General features: G+C 47.3%; 1 protein-coding gene across 4 annotated transcripts in view; it reads left to right on the top strand.

Moving 5' to 3' along the window:
- The window catches only part of rhbdl1 (rhomboid, veinlet-like 1 (Drosophila)), a 333,009-nt gene that overhangs the window by 247,468 nt on the left and 59,581 nt on the right, over positions 1 to 25,960 (top strand). For all 4 annotated transcript variants that reach the window (XM_072481756.1, XM_072481757.1, XM_072481755.1 and 1 more), the window contains one exon: positions 10,750 to 10,862. In XM_072481756.1, the coding sequence (XP_072337857.1) occupies positions 10,750 to 10,862 (113 nt within the window). The remainder of the gene's footprint in view (positions 1 to 10,749; positions 10,863 to 25,960) is intronic.

Raw genomic sequence — 25,960 nt, 5'->3', positions numbered from 1 at the left:
ACCTTTTCAAGCTGGGCTCCCATTACAAGTGACTAAAACCCAGCCGACTCAGCATGGATTCAGGTGTATTTCCGATGCATGTCAGGTGTGAGAGATTACTGTAATGAATTCACAGACCTAACACTAATTTTGCCAACATAGAATGCGCAACAGTGAAATTAATTCCATTCCCTTTGTGTGCAATAAACTGCCAGGACATTCTGAATGAGTAAACAGAGTTAACGCAGGGTCATTGTGTCGGTATAAAAGGTGCGGTCACTTGGGGTTGAAAAGCACAAGGAAATGCTCACCACGAGCCTAAATCCCACGTACAGAATTATTTGCAGTCCAATATCATCCTGACTGTGTTACAGTAAGGCTCAGGTAATGATCGATTGCTTTCGCAGTTGGTAATTGAAAATCCTTCTCACTGGCTGTAGCTGGGCTGGAACAGAATCATGATGCATCAGCATTATAGTTCCATTGGAAATATATCTTTGTTCTCAGGGGACGACTGCTTCTAAACGTGCTCTCTATCTACTTTCAGACATTACCTTGTGTCATGATATACCCAGTATATTATGGTGCAGACACACACACACACTGATGGACATGCAGTGGGACCAATCAGCATACACAACACCGCAGCCAATCACCAGTGAGAGCACACGCACTATAAAGACAGGGGACAGGAGAGTTCCCGCTCATTCTAGTAGCAGCCAGCTCGGAGCACAGAGCTCACAGCCTGCAACACAGGCATTCACCATGTGCTGAGTGCATCACCTGGTTAGGACTAGGCAAGGGTCAACAGTGAAAGCTGGTATTGCATTTACCCACAGTTCAAGTATGTTAATATAGTTAACCTTATAATAAAATAGAGTTGCACCACTTCCAGTGTTGGTGGCCTGTTTGTGATCCAGAACACCCAACACATCATGGTACAAGGAGTGGTTGCATACTAGCACTTCTGAGACCCACCTGCAGCTAATCAGCATTCCGGCATCCTGAAGTATGGAGAACATCAACCCGCCGCCGCCGCTCCGCATCGCCGGCAATCTCGGGGTCAATTGGAAGATTTTTAAACAGCGCTTCCAGCTCTCCCTCGAAGCCACGGACAGGGAGAACGCCTCGGACACCAGGAAGATTGCTCTGCTCCTCTCCACGGCCGGGCAACACGCCATCCACATCTTCAACTCCCTCACATTCGCAGACGACGAGGACAAGACAAAGTAAAAGACGGTTCTCCTCAAATTCAATACCCACTTCAGCATAGAGGTCAATGAAAGCTTTGAAAGATACCTGTTCCAGCAGCGCTTGCAGGGTAAGGACGAGCCTTTCCAATCCTTTTTAACACACCTCCGCATCCTTGCGCAGTCCTGCGGCTACGGGCTCACCTCCGACTCCACGATATGCGACCAGGTCGTACTTGGTGTTCTGTCGGACTCCCTGCGTCAGCAGCTCCTCAAAATTAAGTAACTCACCCTAGCGACTGCCATTGAGACCTGTGTCCTGCATGAAAATGCCACCAGCCGGTACTCCCACATACAGATGGCTGAAACGGCGCGGCAAGATCCCCACGAGGCGGAACGGGTCCAAACAATTGAACACCTCCAAGGCTGCAGCCTGGATGAGGGCAGCCATTTCGCGCGCTTTTCGCGGCCTCCTGCGCTTGTACGCGCCAAACGAGGGGACGGTGACGTGGAGGAACGCAATGCGCAGGTGTGCACCACGCAGGACCGCACCGCGCATGCGCGGTGGCGCAACGAGCGTACTGACGTCACGACGTGCGGCAACTGTGGCTCCACCCATTTAAAGCGGCAATATCCTGCAAAATCGTGACAATGCCTACGATGTGGCAGACTTGGCCACTATGCTGCCTGCTGTCGAGCAGCTCAGCCTGCCAATTTGCATCGCTTCAGCCAGCCTCGCAGGAACGTTCGGGCAATTCGACCCACGTTCACCGAGTCCGATTCCGACTTCCCGCAGATCAGTGACACCGAGGACCCGAGGGAGCCTTTTTGAGTCGCTGTTATAACAAAGAACAGGCTGTCCCAGAATCAAAACCACCAGCCGCTGTCGGTGCACAGCATTGATCCAGACGACGAGTGGTGTGCCACCCTGACGGTCAACCAGAATTCGTCGGCCACCTCAGAGACTTGACTTATGAGTTTTACGATGTTGGACTCTTTGATCTGTTCTGTTATCCTGTTTCATCGTTCCAGTAGTTTGTATATAATGTTCATTTCGTTGTTGGTATGACACCCTATTTCTCTGCACCAGGCACCTTCCCGTGTAAATAGATTAGCCTCATGAACATAGTCATGTAAATAACACGCACGCATAGTCAGTTACATTCACTACACGATATTTATTGTCACGCAGGCACATGTTGTTTATATAAAAGGGGGGATGTCATAATATACACCAGTATATCATGGTGCAGACACACACACACATACTGATGGACATGCAGTGGGACCAATCAGCATGCACAACACCGCAGCCAATCACCAGTGAGAGCACACGCACTATAAAGACAGGGGACAGGAGAGTTCCCGTTCATTCTAGTAGCAGCCAGCTCAGTAGCACAGAGCTCACAGCCTGCAACACAGACATTCACCATGTGCTGAGTGCATCACCTGGTTAGGACTAGGCAAGGGTCAACAATTAAAGCTGGTATTGCATTTACCCACAGTTCAAATATGTTAATATAGTTAACCTTATAATAAAATAGAGCTGCACCACTTCCAGTGTTCGTGACCTGTTTGTGATCAAGAACACCCAACACATCACCTTGTACATGGAAACTGAACAGCCATAGCACATTGAGTATTCAATTTGCTCTGCAGCTTTCACAATCTTCCAGATGACCTGCGTAGAGATTATACATATTCCAAAGAGTTGACATTATAAATCTGGAGAGACACGGATGTCTGCATATGTCACAGGACTGTTCACCCATTCACTTGGGTAAGCCGGTGTGTAGATTCCTTAATGTGTACTATCACCATGTCAGCCCTGGTATGGGAGTGCTTCTTCACAAAATGTATGCTCTCTATAAATAAGGTGTCCTTCATACTTTTAAATATAGTCGGTAAGGACCATGTCGCAATGGTCCTTAAACATGCAAATTATGACATCCAGGTCCAATTTGCCATTTCATTGCGGGAGCGAGTTCTTTGCTGGGTCAAATCTGTCAAGAGCAGCAACCAGGACTAAGCCAAGCCTTGCCAATTAAAATCAAAACATATTCTGTAGTTCCCTTGTGGGCCGAGAGGAGAAGGAAGATGTAACTTGTCCTGGCGGCCAGAGCATTGGCTCTTTGGAGATGCTGCTGTGTGAGGGTTGGCAGCAAGCTCAGGTGGGTGGCTGCCAGCAGGTCCCCCCCCACCTCCCGAGGCTGGGTCCCTTTGAATGAAGGGCCCACTCCCAAGCCCCTCACTCCACCCCCCCCCCCCCAAACTGGGAACCTGCAAGCAAATATGCCAGGGCTTGCATGTTGCACGTTGTTCTCCCTGCCTGCCAATAGGTTAACAGCCGTGGCAGTATGATGGGGCCCTTAAGTGGGCATTGATTGGCCCACTTGAAGGTCTGAATTGACAGTGAGGGAAGAGGCAGGAGAATGGCACTAAGTCACAATGAACATCTGACGAGACGGTGCAAACATGATGGGCCAAATGGCACCTTAACAATTCTATCAATCAAATTGTGAAATATCAGGCACCCTACTATGCAAATGGGTGTTTGTGAAATCAGTAATGCTGCACTAATCCAGTAATGGAAACCCCCAGATTTATGTCAACAGACAAGTGTGAAATAGTCTGCAATCACATTTTCTTTAAACTCCAGGCATTTCTTTAAAAAAATTAAAGGGTGGTGCTTTTAAATGCCTTGACAACTTGATCGGTGTCTTTTGAATGATGGTTTGACAGTTCCTTTTGACAGGGCCGTAGACAATTTTGACTGTTGATTTTGACAAATCTACTGGTGGTGCCAAAGAGCTTGAAGTAATGCGTTTAATGCATTTGTTATGTCCATTTATGCCAACTGTTACCAATTCCAAAGGACACCTTACTCCCCACAAAGGATGTCTGATCTACCCCATTGCACAAATTACCTCAACCAAAGGGCACCAGGGGGCGATTCTCCGAGCCCCGCGCCAGGCCCGAGAATCGGCGCAACTGCGCCACGATGCCCCGACGCGGCGCGCGATTCTCCGAGGTGCGGAGAATCGGCATCATTTGCGCCGGTGGGTTTGGGCCAAGCGGCCGCTCCGATACGACAGAGTCCCGCCGGCGCCATTCATCCCTGGTCGCTGACGGTAGGAACTCTGCGGGAACGGTCGGGGGCGGCCTGTGGGGGGTTGAGGGGGGCTTCTTCACGGGGGGGGCCTCCGATGGTGTCTTGCCCGCGATCGGCGGGCCGGCCTCTCCCCCCCTGGGCCTACTTCCTGGCGCGGCCAGCCCCTGAACACCGACCCCATGTTGGTCGGGGCTGGCGGGCAAAAGAAGTCCCCCGCGCATGCGCAGGTTGGGTAAGGAGGCTGGAGCGGCGTAAACCGCCTTTGGGGGCCAGAATCGTACGTAACCGGGCCCGGTTCGCGCTGTCGTTAAATGCGATGGCGTTCGCAACGGCGTGAACTCTTGGGCCCAATATTGGAGAATCTCCCCTTATCTCCCCCAAATGTTTTCCTGGTGCCAGATCCAAAGGGGATATTACCTCTCCACTCGGGTATCCAGATTATGCAAATTAATCCACAGAATTCAGACCTACTCTTACCATGTCTAATCTGCACACTTTGCATCTCACACTCCAAGGCTGCCAAAATCCCACTTCAGTGGAAACAGTTGCTATAAATAGCCAGCTGCGCTAGTAAAACGTGCATGCGTGAAAACACATTCCCGCCCCGTGAAAATGCGAATTGCCATGTTTGGGGGCAGGACTTACGATTTTGGACCGCTTTGGCATTTTTTACCATGATGGAGAAATCTGGGTTATGATATCTTTTTATTAAATGTCTTCTTTATCATCGCAATAATTGCCTCTGACCTCTCTTTAGCCATAATGTCCCACCTAAATCTGGCTTCTGTGCTGGGAATCGCCTGTGGTTTTCCCTCTCTAATGCCAAGCTACCAGGATGCTGAGATGAACCCGGGATTCTGGACCTCCAATGCCTATGATCTAGGCCTGGCTTAAAAATACAAGAACCTTCCTTCACTATTGATCTGCCCAATTGAGACACCTGTCTGTGTCCTGCTGAACCTCTTCCTGTCCTCTCTACAATTATCCACACTACCTACTTGGGCGTCCTGTACAAATGCAGCTCTTGTATTCCCGATACCCAGGCTCATTTCATTGATGTATATTCTCTGTGACTCCACCACCCCTGTTAACATCCCATCAGTCAAAGAAACATCCACCAATGACTGCTGTCTGGTGGCTGTCCTTCAGCCAAGTTCCCAGTTATGTTGCCAAATTCTTGTTCATACTGTAGATCTTAATTTTAGCAATAAACCTATCAAAGCCTTTTGAAAATCTATATACACACTTCCTTTATCAATAATTTGCTTTCCATCAAAAAACTCCATTAAATTTGCCAGACATGACAAGCCTTTAACAAGTTTATGTTTGCCTCTTAATTAATCCATGTGTTTCTAATTGAGTATTAATTTAATCCTATTAATCCTTTTGCAGTTTCCCCACTACTGATGTTAAATTGGCTGGATTATAATTATCCAGTTTATCGTTTTCTCTCTTTTTGAATTGAGGCGTTACGATGGCAAAAACATCCACATAAGGACGAAGGAAAGATTGTGGCCTTCCTTGCTGATTCCTTCAGCATGTTACCATGTTTGTCATTTGGCTGGACTTTGGCTCGAGGCAAATTTCCCAACTTTGTCCCAGTTTTTTTGAAGTTGTTAGTCTCTCTAGCTCCCAGCCCTCACACACCCACATCCCCGATCCCCGCCACCCCCCCCCCCCCCCCCCCGGGCCCCTCATATCCTCCATGTCACCTCCATAGCCACTCACTAAGTATCAACCATGAACAGACTTCAGGAGCCATGTGGAGATGAAAACAAACTCTAACAACATAACACCGTTCTCACTTGATAGTGAAAAACTCCCATTTATAAAATCCATTGAAAGCTTCTAAATCACCTCAAGTGATTAATCTCTTCTAAAAACAAACTTTTATTTAGACCCCACACAAAATGCTAATTCATTCATTGCCTCTTTAAATTGTCAATCAAACTAAACTCAGAAGTCAGACCTTCTACTTTGCTCCATCTGCTCCACCCCCTCTTAGACAGTATGAAATGAAAATGAAAATCGCTTATTGTCACAAGTAGGCTTCAAATGAAGTTACTGTGAAAAGCCCCTAGTCGCCACATTCCGGCGCCTGTTCGGGGAGGCTGTTACGGGAATTGAACCGTGCTGCTGGCCTGCCTTGGTCTGCTTTCAAAGCCAGCGATTTAGCCCGGTGCTAAACAGCCCCTATCGATATAAAAATCCATCACGTTTGGATTTATTTATTGCCACGTGTACCGAGGTACAGTGAAAAGTATTTTTCTGCGTATATCTCAAACAGATCATTTAGTACAGGAAAAGAAAATACGTCCCTCTCTTCCGCTCTGATTAAGGGTCATATGGACTCAAAACAATAGCTGTCTCTCTCCATGGATGCTGCCAAATCTGTTAAGTTTTTACAGCATTCACAGGATCACAGGATAATACAGTGCACAAGAGGCACGTCAGCCCATTGGGTCTGCCCTGACACATGAAAAGCACCTGACCTACCTATCTAATCCCATTTGCCAGCACTTGGCCCATTGCCTTGAAAGTTATGACGGGCCAAGTGCTCATCCAGGTATTTTGTAAAGGGTGTGAGGCAACCCGCCTCGGCCACCCTCCCAGGCAGCGCGTTCCAGACCATCGCCATCCTCTGGGTGAAAAGGTTTTCCCTCACATACCCTCTAAGCATCCTGCCCCTCACCTTAAACCTGTAATCCCTCATAACGTACCCTTCTACTAAGGGGAACAGCTGCTCCCTATCCATGCCCCTCACAATCTTGTAAATTTATCTGTTTATATTGTAGATTTCCAACATTTTTGCTTTTATTTAAACTCAGAAGCCCCTGCTGAGATAATTGTAGCTTTTGAAACTCAGCTAAGCATTCATAATAGCCCTTGGGGCAAGGTAAACAAAGATCTCTATTGAAACTGCATGACATGATGCTACTTTTATTTTTAATCTCGGCCTATCAGCAGTTCAGAAGAGTTTTTTTAACTCGCACTGACAGCTACAGTCTGTGTTTGTAAAGAGTCAGGGTTACAAGACGTCAGTTATAATCATACAGACCTTATGCACCCTTCAAGAGCAGCTATGTTTACTCCATCAATTTGTGGCTCCCACACAACACTTTAATGCCCTTTCAACAACCAGAATTGGGTCTGTCTGAACTTAGCACAACGTTTATGTGATCCTGCTGAGCTGGGAGGGGGCGATTCTCCAATATGGAGCCCACAGGGGGCCAGCACGGCGTTGGAGTGGTTCACGCTGCTCCAGCCTCCTTTTGCGGCGCCAAATGGGCGCTGCGCCAACCCGCACATGCGCAATTGGGCCTCGCCAACCTGCGCATGCGCGGGGGACTTCTTTAGCGCGCCGGCCCTGACCAACATGGCGTCGGTGTTCAGGGGCCGGCCGCGCAACAAAGTAGGCCCGGGGGGGAGAGGCCGGCCCGCCGATCAGTGGGCCCCGATCGCGGGCCATACCCCTTCGGAGGCCCCGCCCCGGGGAAGGAGTTATATTTTATATTTTATATATTATATTTATATTATATCATATGAATCTTCCTAATTCCATGGAAATCCAGACCCAGTGTCTTCTCCGCTGCGATTTCCACCAATAATTTTGTTACAATTTCGTAATTTACAGTGTCCTATCTAGTTGCCCTACTCCATGAACTTTTTATTCCACCATTGCATACTCCTGCAACAACATATGCAAAGTAATTGTAGTATCTCTGACATTTTGTTATATTGTTTAATTTACTCCTCTAACCAGGCCTACTGCTCCGTTAACTATTTATTTTTTATGTGTTTAGGAAACCCTGTATATCCTTTTATATTCGCCATTTGCCTTTCTTCTTAATCCTCTTCTCAGTTTTCCTATTTTTTGTTTATATTTCCCTCTATAGTTTCCCGTACTCTGTTTGCGTCTTACTGTGATACCATTCCCAGATTTGTTTCTGTCTCTTCTGTGAGAACCGTTTAATTTTACTTTCTGACCGTTTGCCCGCTATCTTTTAGTGACCGGGCCAATTATTCCTCCATGGATATGGTTAAACATGTTGGGCGTGCTTTTATTGGACAGATAACAGCGTCTGACTGATGCACACCATTATTAATGTGCAAATCACCAACAACCTGGAGAGAGGGAGGGATACTCCACGAATTGTGAATTACTGCTAGTTGTTGGGCAATTTGCATTGCTTTGCTGTTAACTTCACAAAAATGGTATATTGTGTGTAACCTCCTCATGCCTTTCAAGCGATTTGCACATTAATTTCCCATTAAATTGCTACAGAAAGTTATTACTAAGAATGAAAGGCTCAGTATATTTTAATGATGGAATAATTGCTAATGAGTGCCAATCATCCTCTCTTGCCCAGCAAATAAGTCATTATCAACCTGGGTGTTCCTTCATACACAGAAGTTCTTTGAAGGAGATATTCAAATGTCACTTTTTACACTTTGTTTCGTATTTTCCTATCCATCTCTTTTTTTCTTTCCCTCTTTTTCCACTCTTTCTTTCCCTCATTTTGTTCCCCCCTGTGTTTCCCACATGACAACAGTAACAACACCTAAAAAAAAAGTTGTTTGTTGGCTGCAAGGTGCTTTCAGGTGGTCAAGAAAAGTGCGATATAAATGAGAAGGTTTACACAAACGGCATCTAAATTGGTGTTTACTTCAGTAGCACCTTAATATCCCGTTGGACAGGAGGGCCCAGAAAACCCTGCCCCTATCGTAATTGGCCCTCCTTTTCGGTCCTTCCTCTATTTATCCTATTAGGTTAAATCTTTATACGTCATTGGGTATGAGGTACTTTGATGGTCCGACCACTCACCAATATCCAAGAGGTCCTGTTGCCCTTGCCATGTCATCAAGTCCTGCTTCCAACAATTTTGTGCGCCAAAGTGTTTGAAAATAAAATGTGCACAAAAAAGTTTAGCTAACGGGACAGGCTGAGTGATGATGACCCGCTCCAGCAAAATCTAACCCATTGAATATATAGAATCCTATTACCTTCCGGCAGTCTGATTGTTCTATGCCTTTAATGTGTGCCTCAGGCTACCAATTGAAATGACCTTTTAAAAAGAGGTCAGTTAGACGCTTAGAATATTTTGGAAGAGATTTGTTGCTTTACATCACTTTGATCGGTTTGTGAGGACCACAAGATCTATTTTCTGTCTCTGCCTCTCGTGACGTTAACCACAGATTGAGTCACTCATGGTCCCTGCTGTGGCTTAAAGGTTTCCCAGATCAACTGAGACTCCATTCTAGGTGCTTTTAACTGTTCGCTTTGAATACTAACATTTTCTGTTGTGGATGAGATGCACTGTGCTGTCCCAGCTTCCACATTCATGAACACAGTAGGTAAAGAGACAAAACGCTGTTATGAGATGCCACTTTCCTCCCCAAAACAAATAGTCTTGGGTACAACATACTGCCTGTCGGGGAAAGAGTCAATGACTGACTGATGTTCAGCTTGATTGATCGGAAACAAAGACCAAAGAACAAAGAAAAGTACAGCACAGGAACAGGCCCTTCAGCCCTCCATGCTGCCCATCTAAACTAAAATCTTCTACACTTCCTGGGTCCGTATCCTTCTATTCCCATCCTATTCATGTATTTGTCAAGATGCCCCTTAAATGTCACTATCGTCCCTGCTTCCACCACCTCCTCCGGCAGCGAGTTCCAGGCACCCACTACCCTCTGCGTAAAAAACTTGCCTCGTACATCTCCTCTAAACCTTGCCCCTTGCACCTTAAACCTATGCCCCCTAGTAATTGACCCCTCTACCCTGGGGAAAAGCCTCTGACTATCCACTCTGTCTATGCCCCTCATAATTTTGTAGACCTCTATCAGGTCGCCCCTCAACCTCCGTCGTTCCAGTGAGAACAAACCGAGTTTATTCAACCGCTCCTCATAGCTAATGCCCTCCATACCAGGTAAATCCCTTCTGCACCCTCTCTAAAGCCTTCACATCCTTCTGATAGTGTGGCGCCCAGAATTGAACACTGTACTCCAATTGAAAGCTACTCTGTAATCTGGTGGAATCGGCCAGTTGGCATTTTGGGAGCGTGGTATTGGGCCGATGTGGAAGAGATACCAGCACTGGTCCTACAAATTAGGCTAAGGCATGAGGTGAACTCGGGCTCTGTCACTGGCATCAAATTGTGGCCAATATGTTCCAATAACTGCCGCACATTTCCCTGACGCAGGGTACACAAGAAAGGTCTGCTGTGGGACATGCCTGAGAATTGTTTTCAATTTGGAAAGACAAGCTGATTTCCATCCATTATAAATATTTTGCTGCAATTTTTGTTCATGTCAGTGGGATCATGTCTTAATAAAATAGCAGTAGCTATCGATCTTTTAATAAAAATGAAACATAATTGTGAATTGACCTCATTGAATACTAAAATTATGTTTGGATATCCTCTAAACCAAGTTTGACTCTAACACAGGGTCTTTTGGTTACCACAGGTTGGAGCAATTGGGGTTCAATGCATTCTTGCAGCTGATGATTGGTGTGCCACTCGAGATGGTCCATGGGATTATGCGCATTGGACTGTTGTACCTGGCAGGTGTTCTCGCAGGTGAGCCAATCCTTTGGTAAATCTGCACATAACAGTCTTGTTCAGCTGAAGCTGATACGCGCAAGTGTAATACACACAACAGCATTGGCGGAGGCTGGCATTTTTATTCATTCTTGGGGCAGAGGTGATGTTGGTTGAGCAGCATTTATTGTCCATTCCTATGTTACCCTGAGAGGTCAGTGATATCCCTTCTCTAGTGAATCACCACAGTCCTTAGGGTGATGGTTCCTCCACAGAAGTGCTAGGTAGACAATTCCAGGATTTTAACCAAATGATCATGAAAGAACCGCAGCATGTAGCCAAACCGAAATGGTACATAACATGGTGGGGAGCTTGCAGCCAATGGTATTCCCGTGACATTGTTGCTCTTGTCCATCTGAGGTTCTGGAGTTGAGAGTTTCCCTCAGAGAAAGCTGCAGGATTACTGCAGTGCATCCTGTGTTGATAGGTACGTGCATCTGCGGCAGAAGGGAAGGTATTGGATAATGAGTTTGGGACAGATTACTGATCAAGTGAGGTGTTTTGGCCAATGAGGTCATAGAATCCCTAAAGTGCAGAAGGAGGCCATTCGGCCCATCGAGTCTGTACCAACCCTCCAAAAGAGCACCCCCGCCCCATCCCCATAACCCCACCTAACCGTTGGACCCTAAGGGGCAATTCAGCATGGCCAATCCACCTAACTTGCACATCATTGGACTGTGGGAGGAACTCGGAGCAGCCGGAGGAAACCCACGCAGACACGGGGGAACGTGTAAACAAGGCCGGAATTGAACCCAGGTCCCTGGCGGTGTGAGGCAGCAGTGCGAACCACTGTGCCAGCCCGTCTTGAGCTTCTTTGTTGTTGTTGAGTCTGCATCAATCCGAGCAAGTGGTGAGTATTTCACCATAGTCCTGAGCTGAACATGTGTATATATTACACTACAACTCAGATGAGGCTGTATTCGAGACTGCAGATAATTAAATTCCAATTTTGTTGACAGGTTCAGATTGCATGCTGGGAATGCTTCCAAACAAGCGAATTTCATTAGGGCCATAATTAAGGGAGGTGGTGGCATAGTGGTAATGTCACTGGGTTAGAATGCTCTGGGGACATGGATTCAAATCCCGCAGTGGCAGCTGGTAAAATTTACACTCAATTAATAAACCTGGAATATAAAGCTAAAATACAAACAAAACAGTTGTTTCAACTGGAACAGGGATTTAAAAAGCAGTTTGTCAACTGGATATGCACTAAGGCTGTTCTGTTAGTGCTGTTCGATATAGACCAGAGTCCTTGGTAAGCTGTTGATTTTCCCCACCTTCAAATGTTGCGCACATCTCCCAGCTCCTCCAGAGCAAAACTGCTACCACAAGGACTCTGGAGGAGTAATGTGGATCTGCTGGCCTGCTGTGAGCGAATGGCTGTCTCCGCCCTTTAACAATGCGTTGGGACGGGGAGGGGGGAGCATGGTGGCGGAGTGGTTAGCACAATTGCTTCACAGCTCCAGGGTCCCAGGTTCGATTCCCGGCTTGGGTCACTGTCTGTGCGGAGTCTGCACGTCCTCCCCGTGTCTGCGTGGGTTTCCTCCGGGTGCTCCGGTTTCCTCCCACAGACCAAGGTGGATTGGCCGTGCTAAATTGCCCATTGGTTAAAATAAAAGAAGAGAAAAACATGTGCCACGACCTTGGACCCCGTGAGGCAACGGCCCAACCCCGTCACGATACGCGCCAAGCTTCTCATGGATGCATAATTAATGTGCTGAAAATTTGAAGATATCGCATGTTCAGCCCATTGGGAGTCATGCTGACTTTCTGCCCAGAACCAGGCCTGGGGTGCTAGAGGTGGGATTTTCCGGCTGCTTTTGCTTCTGGTACGTCCGACAGCGAACCCCTGTGGGGTTCCCGGTGGTGAGGGGGGTGGATTCGATGGGAAACTCCATTGACAGCAGCGGGTCGGAGGGCCGCCTCACACCCACAGGAAACATCCTGAGCCCCCAGAAAATTCCACCCAGAATTTCAGGTTAAAGAACTGACATTGGAGTTCAATATTATACCAAGGATATATTTGCAGTCTGCGTACGTACCTTCCACCCCAGAACAATATTCAAAACTTAATACAGCAAGTCCTCACTATGAGTTGTGGTCATGTTCCTGAAAATTGCTACTTTAAGTGAATCAACTTCAAGTGAATCATGGGTTCCTATAGGAATCAACGTTTAGCTGGAGTTAGGTTCCATCGGGGTATTTCCCGCCAGAAAAAAGCAAAGAACAAGTTGAAATATTGTGCCACACCTGTGCAGCACTGTGTATCTCCAGCTGAAATAACTTGCAAAGTAAATCACTAAATGTAAAAGAAGTCCTGTAAAGACCCAAATTAGACACCACTCGCCAGTCTCTGTGTCTGAGACTGTCTCTCGGGTTTGGGGCTGATTTGCTTCCACTATGGCTGGATGGGCTGGGGAGATGTCTTATCTCTTCGGGATAGTTGTGAGGGCATCCCTGAAACGTTTCAATGGAGGTGGTTTTGAGTGATTTAGAGTCTCGACAATGGACCCATTGGCTTGGGTGAAGACTTGGCTGTTGCACCTTGGTGGGTAGCCCAATCACTCGAGCAATATTGACTGCTTATTCTTCAGCCTCAGGACGTTTTGAATTTTAAGACATAGCTAGGCTGATGGTGTTTCTTTGCAGCAGCAGGCACACTACCACAACTTACTGCGCGTTTCTTGCTCATGTTTAAAAGCTCATATCTCCGACCACGCTCCACATTATATGTTGGAGACGGGCCGGGCCCAGCACCCCACATGGAGGCTGGACACGGACCTCCGGGCCGACAAGGCTTACTGCCAAAAAATATTGCAGGCCATAGGCGATTACGTTAGTAACAACCAAAACGGGGAGGTCACACCCTCCATGTTTTGGGAGGCACTGAGCGACAGCAGAGGAGAGATCATAGCCTACAAGGCAAGCAGAGATAGGGAAGAGGACAGTCAAGGACAGTAGTGGGAAGTTGTGCTTGGAGTCCGAGGAGATAGGAGAGGTGCTAAATGAATATTTTTCGTCAGTATTCACACAGGAAAAAGACAATGTTGTCGAGGAGAATACTGAGATTCAGGCTACTAGACTAGAAGGGCTTGAGGTTCATAAGGAGGAAGTGTTAACAATTCTGGAAAGGGTGAAAATAGATAAATCCCCTGGGCCGGATGGGATTTATCCTAGGATTCTTTGGGAAGCTAGGGAGGAGATTGCTGAGCCTTTGGCTTTGATCTTTAAATCATCTTTGTCAACAGAAATAGTGCCAGAAGACTGGAGGATAGCAAATGTTGTCCCCTTGTTCAAGAAGGGGAGTAGAGACAACCCCGGTAACTATAGACCAGTGAGCCTTACTTCTGTTGTGGGGAAAATCTTGGAAAGGTTTATAAGAGATAGGGTGTATAATCATCTGTAAAGGAATAATTTGATTAGACATAGTCAACACGGGTTCGTGAAGGGTAGGTCGTGCCTCACAAACCTTATTGAGTTCTTTGAGAAGGTGACCAAACAGGTGGATGAGGGTAAAGCAGTTGATGTGGTGTATATGGATTTCAGTAAAGTGTTTGATAAGGTTCCCCACGGTAGGCTACTGCAGAAAATACGGAAGCATGGGATTCAGGGAGATTTAGCAGTTTGGATCAGAAATTGTCTAGCTGGAAGAAGACAAAGGGTGGTGGTTGATGGGACGTGTTCAGACTGGAGTCCAGTTACTAGTGGTGTACCACAAGGATCTGTTTTGTGGCCACTGCTATTTGTCATTTTTATAAATGACCTGGAGGAGGGCATAGAAGGATGGGTGAGTAAATTTGCAGATGACACTAAAGTCGGTGGAGTTGTGGACAGTGCGGAAGGATGTTACAAGTTACAGAGGGACATAGATAATCTGCAGCGCTGGGCTGAGAGGTGGCAAATGGAGTTTAATGCAGAAAAGTGTGAGGTGATTCATTTTGGAAGGAATAACAGGAAGACAGAGTACTGGGCTAATGGTAAGATTCTTGGCAGTGTGGATGAGCAGAGAGATCTTGGTGTCCATGTACATAGATCCCTGAAAGTTGTCACTCAGGTTGAGAGGGTTGTTAAGAAGGCGTACGGTGTGTTAGCTTTTATTGGTAGAGGGATTGAGTTTCGGAGCCATGAGGTCATGTTGCAGCTGTACAAAACTCTGGTGCGGCCGCATTTGGAGTATTGCGTGCAATTCTGGTCACCGCATTATAGGAAGGATGTGGAAGCATTGGAAAGGGTGCAGAGGAGATTTACCAGAATGTTGCCTGGTATGGAGGGAAAATCTTACGAGGAAAGGCTGAGGGACTTGAGGCTGTTTTCGTTAGAGAGAAGAAGGTTAAGAGGTGACTTAATTGAGGCATACAAGATGATCAGAGGATTGGATAGGGTGGATAGTGAGAGCCTTTTTCCTCGGATGGTGATGTCTAGCACGAGGGGACATAGCTTTAAATTGAGGGGAGATAGATATAGGACAGATGTCAGAGGTAGGTTCTTTACTCAGAGAGTAGTAAGGGCGGGGAATGCCCTGCCTGCAACAGTAGTGGACTCGTGAATAGTGTCAATGGGCTTTCGAGTGGTTTCACAGGTCGGCGCAACATCAAGGGCCGAAGGGCCTGTACTGCGCTGTAATGTTCTATGTTCTATGTTCTAGAGGGGGTGGCCAGGCAACAGCTAGTGGATTCCATTCTGGAAGTCGATAGAAAATATTCCAAGGCCCTGACCGTAGGGCTGCTGGCAGAGAGGGAAAAGCTGCAAATGGAGTTTAACCTGCTATCCACTAGGAAAGCAGTGTACCAACTCCGCCAGACACAGGGGACCTTCTACGAACACGGAGACAAGGCTGGCCGCCTATTGGCTCACCAGCTGAGAAAGCAGGCAGCCACGAGGGAAATAGCACAGGTAAAGGATAGCAGAGGTAGACTGGTAACAGAGCCAAAGGAGGTCAATTGGGCATTCGAGACCTACCGGGGACTGTACACCTCCTAGCCCCCCGACGGGGGCGCGGGGATGAAACAGTTCCTAGACAGACTGGAACTACCAGTGGTGGGGGATGACAGACGGGGGGAGCTGGAAGCACCAATAGACCTGGGAGAAATCATGGAGAGCATCAGCTCCATGCAGGTGGGGAAGGCACTGGGACCCAACGGGTTGAAATGAAAATGAAATGAAAATCACTTCTTGTCACGAGTAGGCTTCAATGAAGTTACTGTGAAAAGCCCCTAGTCGCCACATTCCAGCACCTGTTCGGGGAGGCTGGTACAGGAATCGAACCGTGCTGCTGGCCTGCCTTGGTCTGCTTTCAAAGCCAGTGATTTAGCCCAGTGTGCTAAACCAGTCTACAAAGTATTTGCACCAGTCCTGGCCCAACACTTAAGAGACATGTTTGCGGACTCACTGGCAAGGGGCACCCTGCCCCCCACACTAGCACAGGCCACAATTTCACTGATACCCAAAAAAGATAAAGACCTGACGGAATGTGGATCATACAGACCCATTTCACTGCTGAATGTGGTTGCGGAAATACTCGCAAAGGTCCTGGCCAAAAGGCTGGAGGGCTGTGTACCAGAGGTGTCTCAATTCCTGTCCTTTTGCTAGTTTCCACTTCCTCGTCAGTTCGTCCAGTGTCGCGAGTCTGCGCCCTACGTACAAGTCCCCGACCCTCAGTGTGCCCCCGTACCGGCCTCCCCGAAGAGGCGCCGGAATGTGGCGACTAGGGGCTTTTCACAGTAACTTCATTGAAGCCTACTTGTGACAATAAGCAATTTTCATTTCATTTCATTTCTTTTAAAGGTGATATCTAGCATGGCTGGGGGAATCTGTGATTGCCGCAGACGGGGGCCATCGGGGACATTTTGGTTATCCCGAAGTGCTGTCGCAACTGGGTCCACGTTCTCAGCGTGGCCGCTACCACTGGGCTCGTTGTGTACCGTGTTGAGGAGGGTGGGAGTGCTGCTGTGGCCAGGGCCCAGAGGGTTGTTCCTTTACAGGATGCCTCCTCCATTTGTACACAATCTGTGTCGGGTTCTTGTACTCACCCCTCACTTTTTCTGCCCAGTGGTGGTATTGTAGGTTCGGTAGAGCCAGGCCCTCTCTGACTTTCCCTCTCTGCAGTGTCGGTTTGGGAATTCTTGGGTTCTTGCCCCCCCACACAAACGCCATGAATAGCCTGTCTATGTTTTGGAAACAGGCCTTGTGGATGAAGATCGGGATGGATCTAAACAGGAAGAGGAACCTTGGCAGTTCGTTCATCTTGATCATCTGCACTCTTCTCGCAAGTGAGAGTGGGAGTGAGCCCCACCGTTGAAGGTCTTTTCTTACTTCCTCCACCAGGCTGGTCAGGTCGCAGAGGACCAAACCGGCTTTGTCAAGGGTAGGCAGCTCACAGCGAACATCAGGCGGCTGCTGAATGTGATAATCACCTCCCCCCGGGGAGAGAACACCAGAGGTGATCAGCTCCCCTGGACGCAGAAAAGGCCTTTGACAGAGTCGAATGGAGCTACCTCCTCGAGGTACTGGAACGGTTTGGGCTAGGAGCGGGATTCACCGCCTGGGTGAGGCTCCTGTACAACGCTCCCAAAGCGAGTGTCCGAACTAAGACCACAAACTCCAGAGAGGAACAAGACAGGGCTGCCCCCTGTCCCCACTCTTGTTCGCGCTAGCCATCGAACCCCTGGCGATAGCCCTGCGGGCCGCAAAAAGCTGGAAGGGAATCCGGAGAGGAGACAGAGAGCACAGAGTCTCACTCTATGCAGATGACCTGCTCCTCTATGTATCAGAGCCACAGGAAGGACTGAAGGCAATACTGCAAATACTGAAAGAGTTCGGAGCCTTCTCGGGCTACAAACTTAACCTGGGCAAAAGCGAGACATTCCCAGTGAACCCAAAAGGGGGAGGGACGGAGCTGAAGGGGCTCCCGTTTAAAACAGCCCAGAACAGATTCCGCTACCTGGGGATCCAAATTGCCAGAGACTGGACACAGATCCACAAGTGGAACCTGACCAGCCTGGTGGAGGAAGTAAGAAAAGACCTTCAACGGTGGGGCTCACTCCCACTCTCACTTGCGAGAAGAGTGCAGATGATCAAGATGAACGAACTGCCAAGGTTCCTCTTCCTGTTTAGATCCATCCCGATCTTCATCCACAAGGCCTGTTTCCAAAACATAGACAGGCTATTCATGGCGTTTGTGTGGGGGGGCAAGAACCCAAGAATTCCCAAACCGACACTGCAGAGAGGGAAAGTCAGAGAGGGCCTGGCTCTACCGAACCTACAATACCACCACTGGGCAGAAAAAGTGAGGGGTGAGTACAAGAACCCGACACAGATTGTGTACAAATGGAGGAGGCATCCTGTAAAGGAACAACCCTCTGGGCCCTGGCCACAGCAGCACTCCCACCCTCCTCAACACGGTACACAACGAGCCCAGTGGTAGCGGCCACGCTGAGAACGTGGACCCAGTTGCGACAGCACTTCGGGATAACCAAAATGTCCCCGATGGCCCCCGTCTGCGGCAATCACAGATTCCCCCAGCCATGCTAGATATCACCTTTAAAAGAAATGAAATGAAATGAAAATTGCTTATTGTCACAAGTAGGCTTCAATGAAGTTACTGTGAAAAGCCCCTAGTCGCCACATTCCGGCGCCTCTTCGGGGAGGCCGGTACGGGGGCACACTGAGGGTCGGGGACTTGTACGTAGGGCGCAGACTCGCGACACTGGACGAACTGACGAGGAAGTGGAAACTAGCAAAAGGACAGGAATTGAGACACCTCCAAATAAAGCACTTCCTCCACAAAGAGACAGCAGGGTACCCTGGGGCCCCAGAAACCACACTACTAGAAGACCTGATAGGCATAAGCAGCGAGAAGGGGGGTGCTATGTGGGAAAATATACGGACAGCTTCTGGACAGAGCCCGAACACCACTGGACGGGACCAGACAACAATGGGCGGACGAACTGGGAACAGAGGTAGGATGGGGACTCTGGAGCGAAGCACTGAGCAGGGTGAGCTCCAACTCCTCCTGTGCAAGGCTAAGCCTAATGCAGCTCAAAGTGGTGCACAGAGCGCACCTGACCAGAACCCGAATGAGCAGGTTCTTCCCGGAGGTGGAGGACAACTGTGAGCGGTGCCAGAGGGGCCCGGTCAACCACACCCACTTGTTCTGGGCTTGCCCCAAGCTTGCTGGGTTCTGGACAGCCTTCTCCGAGGCAATGTCCAAGGTTGTGGGGGTGAGGGTGAAGTCATGCCCAATCGTGGCAATCTTCGGGGTATCGGAGCAGCCAGAGTTACACATGGGGAAGGGTGCCAACGCCCTTGCTTTCGCTTCCCTAATCGCACGCCGGAGAATCCTGCTCGGCTGGCGATCGGCAGCACCACCCACAGCTGCAGACTGGCTCGCTGACCTCTCGGAATTTCTCCACCTGGAGAAGATTAAGTACGCCATCCAAGGGGCAGAGGAAAGCTTCCTGGATATAGTTCGTCGGCCTGGTCCAAAACCTGTTCGAGGCCAGCAACGAGGAGTAAGCCAGTGGTTTCCTCCCACAGTCCAAAGATGCACAGCTTCGGTGGATTGACCGCGCTAAATTGCCCCTTAGTGTCCTGGGATGTGCCGGTCATGGGGTAAGGCTAGGGTGGAGTAGACATGGGTAGAGTGCTCTTTCGAGGAGTCGGTGCAGACTTTAATAGCCACCACCTGCACTGTCGGGATCCTACGATCAGAGTTTGAGTTTTTGGATGCCAGCATAACCTTGGGGAGTTCCAACCTATGGCGGGATGTAGGGTCATTTTCAACTGGACTGCCTGCATGGAATCTCCCATTGTAGAACATGTCCAATCTTCACTCCATCTGTTTTGCCCAAGCAACAAAGTTAAAAATGGCCCCGCTGTGGTGTAGATTTTACATTCAGGAAGACTCTGGATGGGCAGGGGGTGGTGCGTCACCCACCCATGTCCCTGCCAAGCGACCTGAACCATTTTGAGGGCCCAGCCTCAATAATATTGTTCAGGTGATCCGAGGCAGCTAGTCAGTCCGGACAGAGAGACGTACAACGTCAAACAGTGTTATTCGCAAATGTCAGAATAACAGATTCAACCCTCTGCGAACTCCAGCAGTCTCTTTAAGATTCTAAGTGCCGGGAGGTTTTGTTGGAGCTGGACTTTGGGGGCAGCACGGTAGCATTGTGGATAGCACAATTGCTTCACAGATCCAGGGTCCCAGGTTCGATTCTGGCTTGGGTCACTGTCTGTGCAGAGTCTGCACGTCCTCCCCGTGTGTGCGTGGGTTTCCTCCAGGTGCTCCGGTTTCCTCCCACAGTCCAAAGATGTGCAGGTTAGGTGGATTGGCCATGATAAATTGCCCTTAGTGTCCAAAATTGCCATTAGTGTTGGGTGGGGTTACTGGGTTATGGGGATAGGGTGGAGGTGTGGACCTTGGGTAGGGTGCTCTTTCCAAGAGCCGGTGCAGACTCGATGGGCCGAATGGCCTCCTTCTGCACTGTAAATTCTATGAAATCTATGAGTGGCAATAACACGCAAAACGCGATGACGTGGGATAAAACTTTGTAGCGGGAATCGGGATTTGTAGCAGGGAAATGGGACCCAAAACAAACACCACTTAAGAGTGAATCAACTTAACAAAAGTGACTTAAAACGAGGACTTACTGTGTAGAATTTTTAAAAATTGTACCCAGCTGATAATGCTAATGAAGAATTACACAGCTTAAATCTTAGCCAGATAAACTAACTGGACAATAAGAAATGCAATGGTTCGTTAATGAAGATTTTTACAATAGGTTAATTAAATCCAGTTAAATCAAGTCTGTGACAGTCTTGGCTCGGTTGCACTCACAAGGTTCTGGGTTCATTTCCGCTCCAGGACCTGAATTTCTCAGCTGGCAGAGGTTTGCCTCCTGCCATCCAAAGAGTTGGCAGGGAACACATCCCGGTCGATTCTGACTGCCCGGCAGCCAATCTGTGCTCCAATGAACGTTGATTGGTGACAGGCGCGATTTCCATCTGGTTTCAGTCAATTGGCTGGACAGCTGGTTCGTGACGCAGAGCGAGGCCAGCAGCTCAGGTTCAATTCCCGTCCCGGCTGAGGTTATTCATGAACCTCGCCCATTCCTGGGGTTTCATAGAATTTTTATCATAGAATTTACAGTGCAGAAGGAGGCCATTCGGCCCATCGAGTCTGCACCGGCTCTTGGAAAGAGCATCCTACCCAAAGTCAACACCTCCACCCTATCCCCATAACCCAGTAACCCCACCCGACACTAAGGGCAATTTTGGACACTAAGGGCAATTTATCATGGCCAATCCACCTAACCTGCACATCTTTGGACTGTGGGGGGAAACCGGAGCACCCGGAGGAAACCCACGCAGACACGGGGAGGATGTGCAGACTCCGCACAGACAGTGACCCAAGCCGGAATCGAACCTGGGACCCTGGAGCTGTGAAGCAATTGTGCTATCCACAAGGCTACCGTGCTGCCCCTTTATCTCAACCTTGCCCCTCGCCTGAGGTGTGATGACCCTCAGGTTAAATCGCCACCAGTCAGCTCTCCCCCTCACAAAGGGGAAAGCAGCCGATGGGTATCTGGGACTATGGCGACTACTTTTACTTTAACGGAATAACATTTTTAACCACAACTTATTTGTATACACTTGCCTCTTTCTTTCATCGCTAATGAGTCCCGAAAGATGTGCTTGCTAAGTGAATTGGACATTCTGAATTCTCCCTCAGTGTACCCGAACAAGCGACGGAATGTGGCGACTAGAGGATTTTCACAGTAACTTCATTGCAGTGTTAATGTAAGCCTACTTGTGACGCTAATAAATATTATTATTAATAACACAGCTCCTTTATAAAAGCATGTTATTGCATTATCCTGCTGCTGTTCCTTTAGGATCAGGTATATCCGTTCCAATTTTCAGAAGACGCTCTTACCCAGTGGAGAAGCAATAATAATAGGTGTATTCAACCAGAGAGCAGTTGGTTCCCATGGCATCGCTCCTTAGCTTTTATTAAAAATGAATAAGAACACTCAATCAGTCCCTTGTGCCAGACTGGCTTAGCTAATGCCTCCCAATCTAGGGCACTGGAGGCAGTATAAAAAAGGAGCTCTCAACATGAAAGTAAGTGTGTCTGTAGTGCCATTTTCCATGATTATATCTGAAATGTACAAAGAGCAACCCCAGCGAAGCTTTCATTTTATATCTCACCTTTAAGGCTTCCTCAGTTGGATTTTCATAAACTTGCTTTTGAATCCTGGGTCTTGGGCAGGAAACATAAAATATTGTCAGAAATCTGTCCAATCAAGGCAAAAGAATTTCCTCTTTTAATACATTAGACGGCCAGAGTTCTTGATTTGAGAGAATAATCAACTGTTTCTGTAGCATCTGATAATGCCCGATTGGTGACTTTGCTTTGTCTGCAGAGTTTAACCTGTCATATTCAGTTCTGATGAAGTATTCCACATAATCGGCTTCTTTACTGTTCATTATTCTCATTAAAATTCTGTTCGCACATTTAAATGTATTGTCTGCTCAACCGCTGCGTTCTCAACTAAAATCTTGACTTCCCAGACACTGATTATAGTTCTTAAGAGAAACTGTCTTTGCCACAAAAGCTGTCATGTCTCCAGCACAGACTGCTTCAAAGCTCTGCAAGAATCACCCGTTAATTTAAGTGGGTGTCTTCATCGATAGAGAGGAACTTAAATTTCAACTGCACTTGACACCGTTCAAGTCACATGGTGTGAGTGCTCTCTGTCTGAGTAAAAGCTATTGTTCCTTCTGTGTACATCTATTTATTTCCATTCCCCTCCACTTTTTGCCCCACCAGTAGGTGTTGACTCATTCTGAAAATATGTGCTGTGTCATCAACAACCATCCTGTAATTTGTCCAATTAATCATTTCCTTCACGTATGAAGCAAATCTGAAAATAAAAATTAATTAAGGTGTAAAATGGGCTGCTAAGCCGTCCAGCCATGGTTAGGAACAGTGCAGTCTTTCGCTGATCACTGGCCGCTTCGAGGTGTGAGGCTGAGAGGTACAGTTCAAACTGTTGTTTGAAATTCCTCCAGTTTACACCTACTTTACCCGATGTCCTGAACTGCTTTGGAGTCTGCAAACCCTCCGTGAAGCTTCGACTTCTGCTGTTCGGTGCGACTGGCTCCCACGATGTCGTTGCGATCGGAGTCTGGATGATGTTTTTTTCCCCCGGTCTTCGCAAGTTTTCTTTTTGACATTTTTTCTTTTCTCTCGCTAAATCCAACTAAACTACTTTGGTGACCACTCCGGGTACCATGCGATGTTCTCTGTTGTGTCCATCAGGATGTCTTGATAATGTAGTGTTAACAAAGAACCTCAAGCTAAGTAACTGAACAAAGCTGATTTATTTACACTACTTAAATTAGATTTGAACAAGTCATAAGGTATAAGTTATTAAATTAAACTATGCGACATCTCTATACTACAGAACTCTACACAAAGCAACTACTCTATCTCACGCCTAAACACCTTCTCCCAGAATCCCAGGAGCCACATGATATTTATATGACTACTCCTTATCGCCATCTGGTGATGAGAGGTATTAACATCAAATTGTTAAACCTTTGTATTTGTTACAATATACATATTGTTACACTGAGTACTTCCACCCATTTTATACTGTGGCACAAAGTCAAAATGAGCCCCGAGAGTCGGTATCTTATTCAGCTAAAACAGTAAGCTCAGGGACCTTCTTGATTTCTATGGTTCAGTAATAATAATAATTGCTTATTGTCACAAGTAGGCTTCAATGAAGTTACTGTGAAAAGTCCCTAGTCGCCACATTCCAGCGCCTGTTCGGGCAGACCGGTACGAGAATTGAACCCGCGTTGCTGGCCTTGTTCTGCATTACAAGCCAGCTGTTTAGCCCACTGTGCTAAACCAGCCCCAGTGCCCAGCTGGAGTGTGGATATACGCATTGACTGGCTGAGGAAACACCATGGGTTTGTAATATCGATAAATAAAAGTTTGGAAGGACATTGCAACGCTTCAGTGTACTTCATAAATTCAGATAATATTCTTATCTATCAGAGCACATTTTGTAAACTCGCCCCAGTTATTTGAAGCTTAAAAGTGTGTTACAACTTTGTTCACAATTTTAGTCATTGATCTGATGATGTAAGATATAATCAGTTTTCCAAAGAGGTGTTCAAGGTGGGATAACTGGGAAGTTCATAAAATGACTATGGTAGAACGTGATTGCGGTTGGATTAGCTGACAGAAGAACAAGTTTTTACTAACACAAAAATGAAAGCTAAAATAGCGCGGGTGCCAGAAATCTGAAATAAAAATAGATCAACCCAGCGGGTCAGGCAGCATCTATGGAGGGAGAAACAAACTTAACGTTTCAAGTCCCTATGTCTCGCCTTCTTCTTGATCAAAGAACATTATCTCTGTCTCTCGCCACAGATGCTGCCAGACCTGCTGAGTTTATTCAGCAGTTTTTTGTTTTTGCTAAAACACTTGCTTTCAATCAGTTTTAATGGTACTGTATTGCATTACTGTTAATCATATAAAATGGATTAATAATGAAATACCAGCACTGGTTCTATGATATGGTTGAATCATCTAATTTATACATAGAGTGATAGACATCAGGTTGCTTGCTTTAGCTACTTCAGATGATGTAATTAAACCGAGATGGAAACAATTATCAGCATCATCTTAACCTCTTTAATTCGAATACAGCCTTGTTATAGGTGTGCATTATTTCTAATGAATGCTCTTTTACGTGTGGTATTTTGTTCCATTTTTATGCAAAATCTTTATGGCTGCAGTGACCCTTATTGTAGGTGACAGCTGTCAAGAGGCTCCATGTCATTGGTTTCTGATAGATTGCTCACGGCACGAAGAACGATGGTAATATCAATACTGTTCGTTTATTGAGAAATTGGTTTCCACAAACTCAGATAATGGGACTTGTTTTCGTGACTTCTGCCTGACAGGAAGAGGCCAAAACATGTCAAGGCAGCACTTGACATCTAGTTCCTGCTCAAAGTATGGTGGGGCATTTACACGGGTTCCCATTTCAGGCAGGAACCTACCTGCTATATGCTCCCATATTGAAATATTGCAATATGAGTCAAAGCTACTGTCCGACAGGGTGGGTTTCCTGCATGGGTTTCCTCCGGGTGCTCCGGTTTTCTCCCACAGTCCAAAGATGTGCAGATTAGGTGAATTGGCGGTGTCAAATTACCCCTTGCTGTCCAAAAGATGTGCAGATTAGGTGGGGTTGCAGGGATGTGGGGAACCGGGCCTAGCTCGGGTGTTCTTTTGGAGGTTTGGTGTGGACGTGATTAGCTGATTGGCCTCCTTCTGTGCTGTAAGGATCCTATGATAAATATGGGTTCCTTGTATATAGGCTCCTGGCATAATTTTGAGATATAAATGGATATGCTCCCCATTCCTACTAAGAACTGAGTAGTCCTTAAAGGGAGTGCTGCTGGCTGCTCAGTCCAACAGCTCAGGTAAGTTTCGAAATGTTTTTTGTGGGACAGGTATATTCTGCATGTTGACCCGCCCATGCCCTCTCTCCCACAATTGCCTTACCTCTCTCTTTAAGTTAGCCGGACCCAAGCGGGTTGGTGAAGCTGAAACAGAGCTTTTCATCATTGAGAGATTTTGTTGACTTGCTCTGTCTCGCAGCTCGTTCTTCCACACAGCCCAGTGTACCAGCTATCCCCTGTTTACATATGCTCAGGGGCAACTAATACCTGTTTCTCTTAACCTTAACAATATGATTTGAGAACATAAGAACTAGGAGCAGGAGTAGGCCATCTGGCCCCTCGAGCCTGCTCCGCCATTCAATGAGATCAAGGCTGATCTTTTGTGGACTCAGCTCCACTTTCCGGCCCGAACACCATAACCCTTAATCCCTTTATTCTTCAAAAAACTATCTATCTTTATCTTAAAAACATTTAATGAAGGAGCCTCTACTGCTTCACTGGGCAAGGAATTCCATAGATTCACAACCCTTTGGGTTTGACACGACATTAACACCTCTGACTCTGTACTGCACCCCCCACCACCACCACCA

The sequence above is a fragment of the Scyliorhinus torazame genome, chromosome 17, assembly GCF_047496885.1.
Source record: "Scyliorhinus torazame isolate Kashiwa2021f chromosome 17, sScyTor2.1, whole genome shotgun sequence".
In the NCBI taxonomy this organism is placed as follows: Eukaryota; Metazoa; Chordata; class Chondrichthyes; order Carcharhiniformes; family Scyliorhinidae; genus Scyliorhinus; species Scyliorhinus torazame.
Note: the sequence above shows the minus strand (reverse complement) of the source record. Positions and strands in the feature narration are given on the sequence as shown.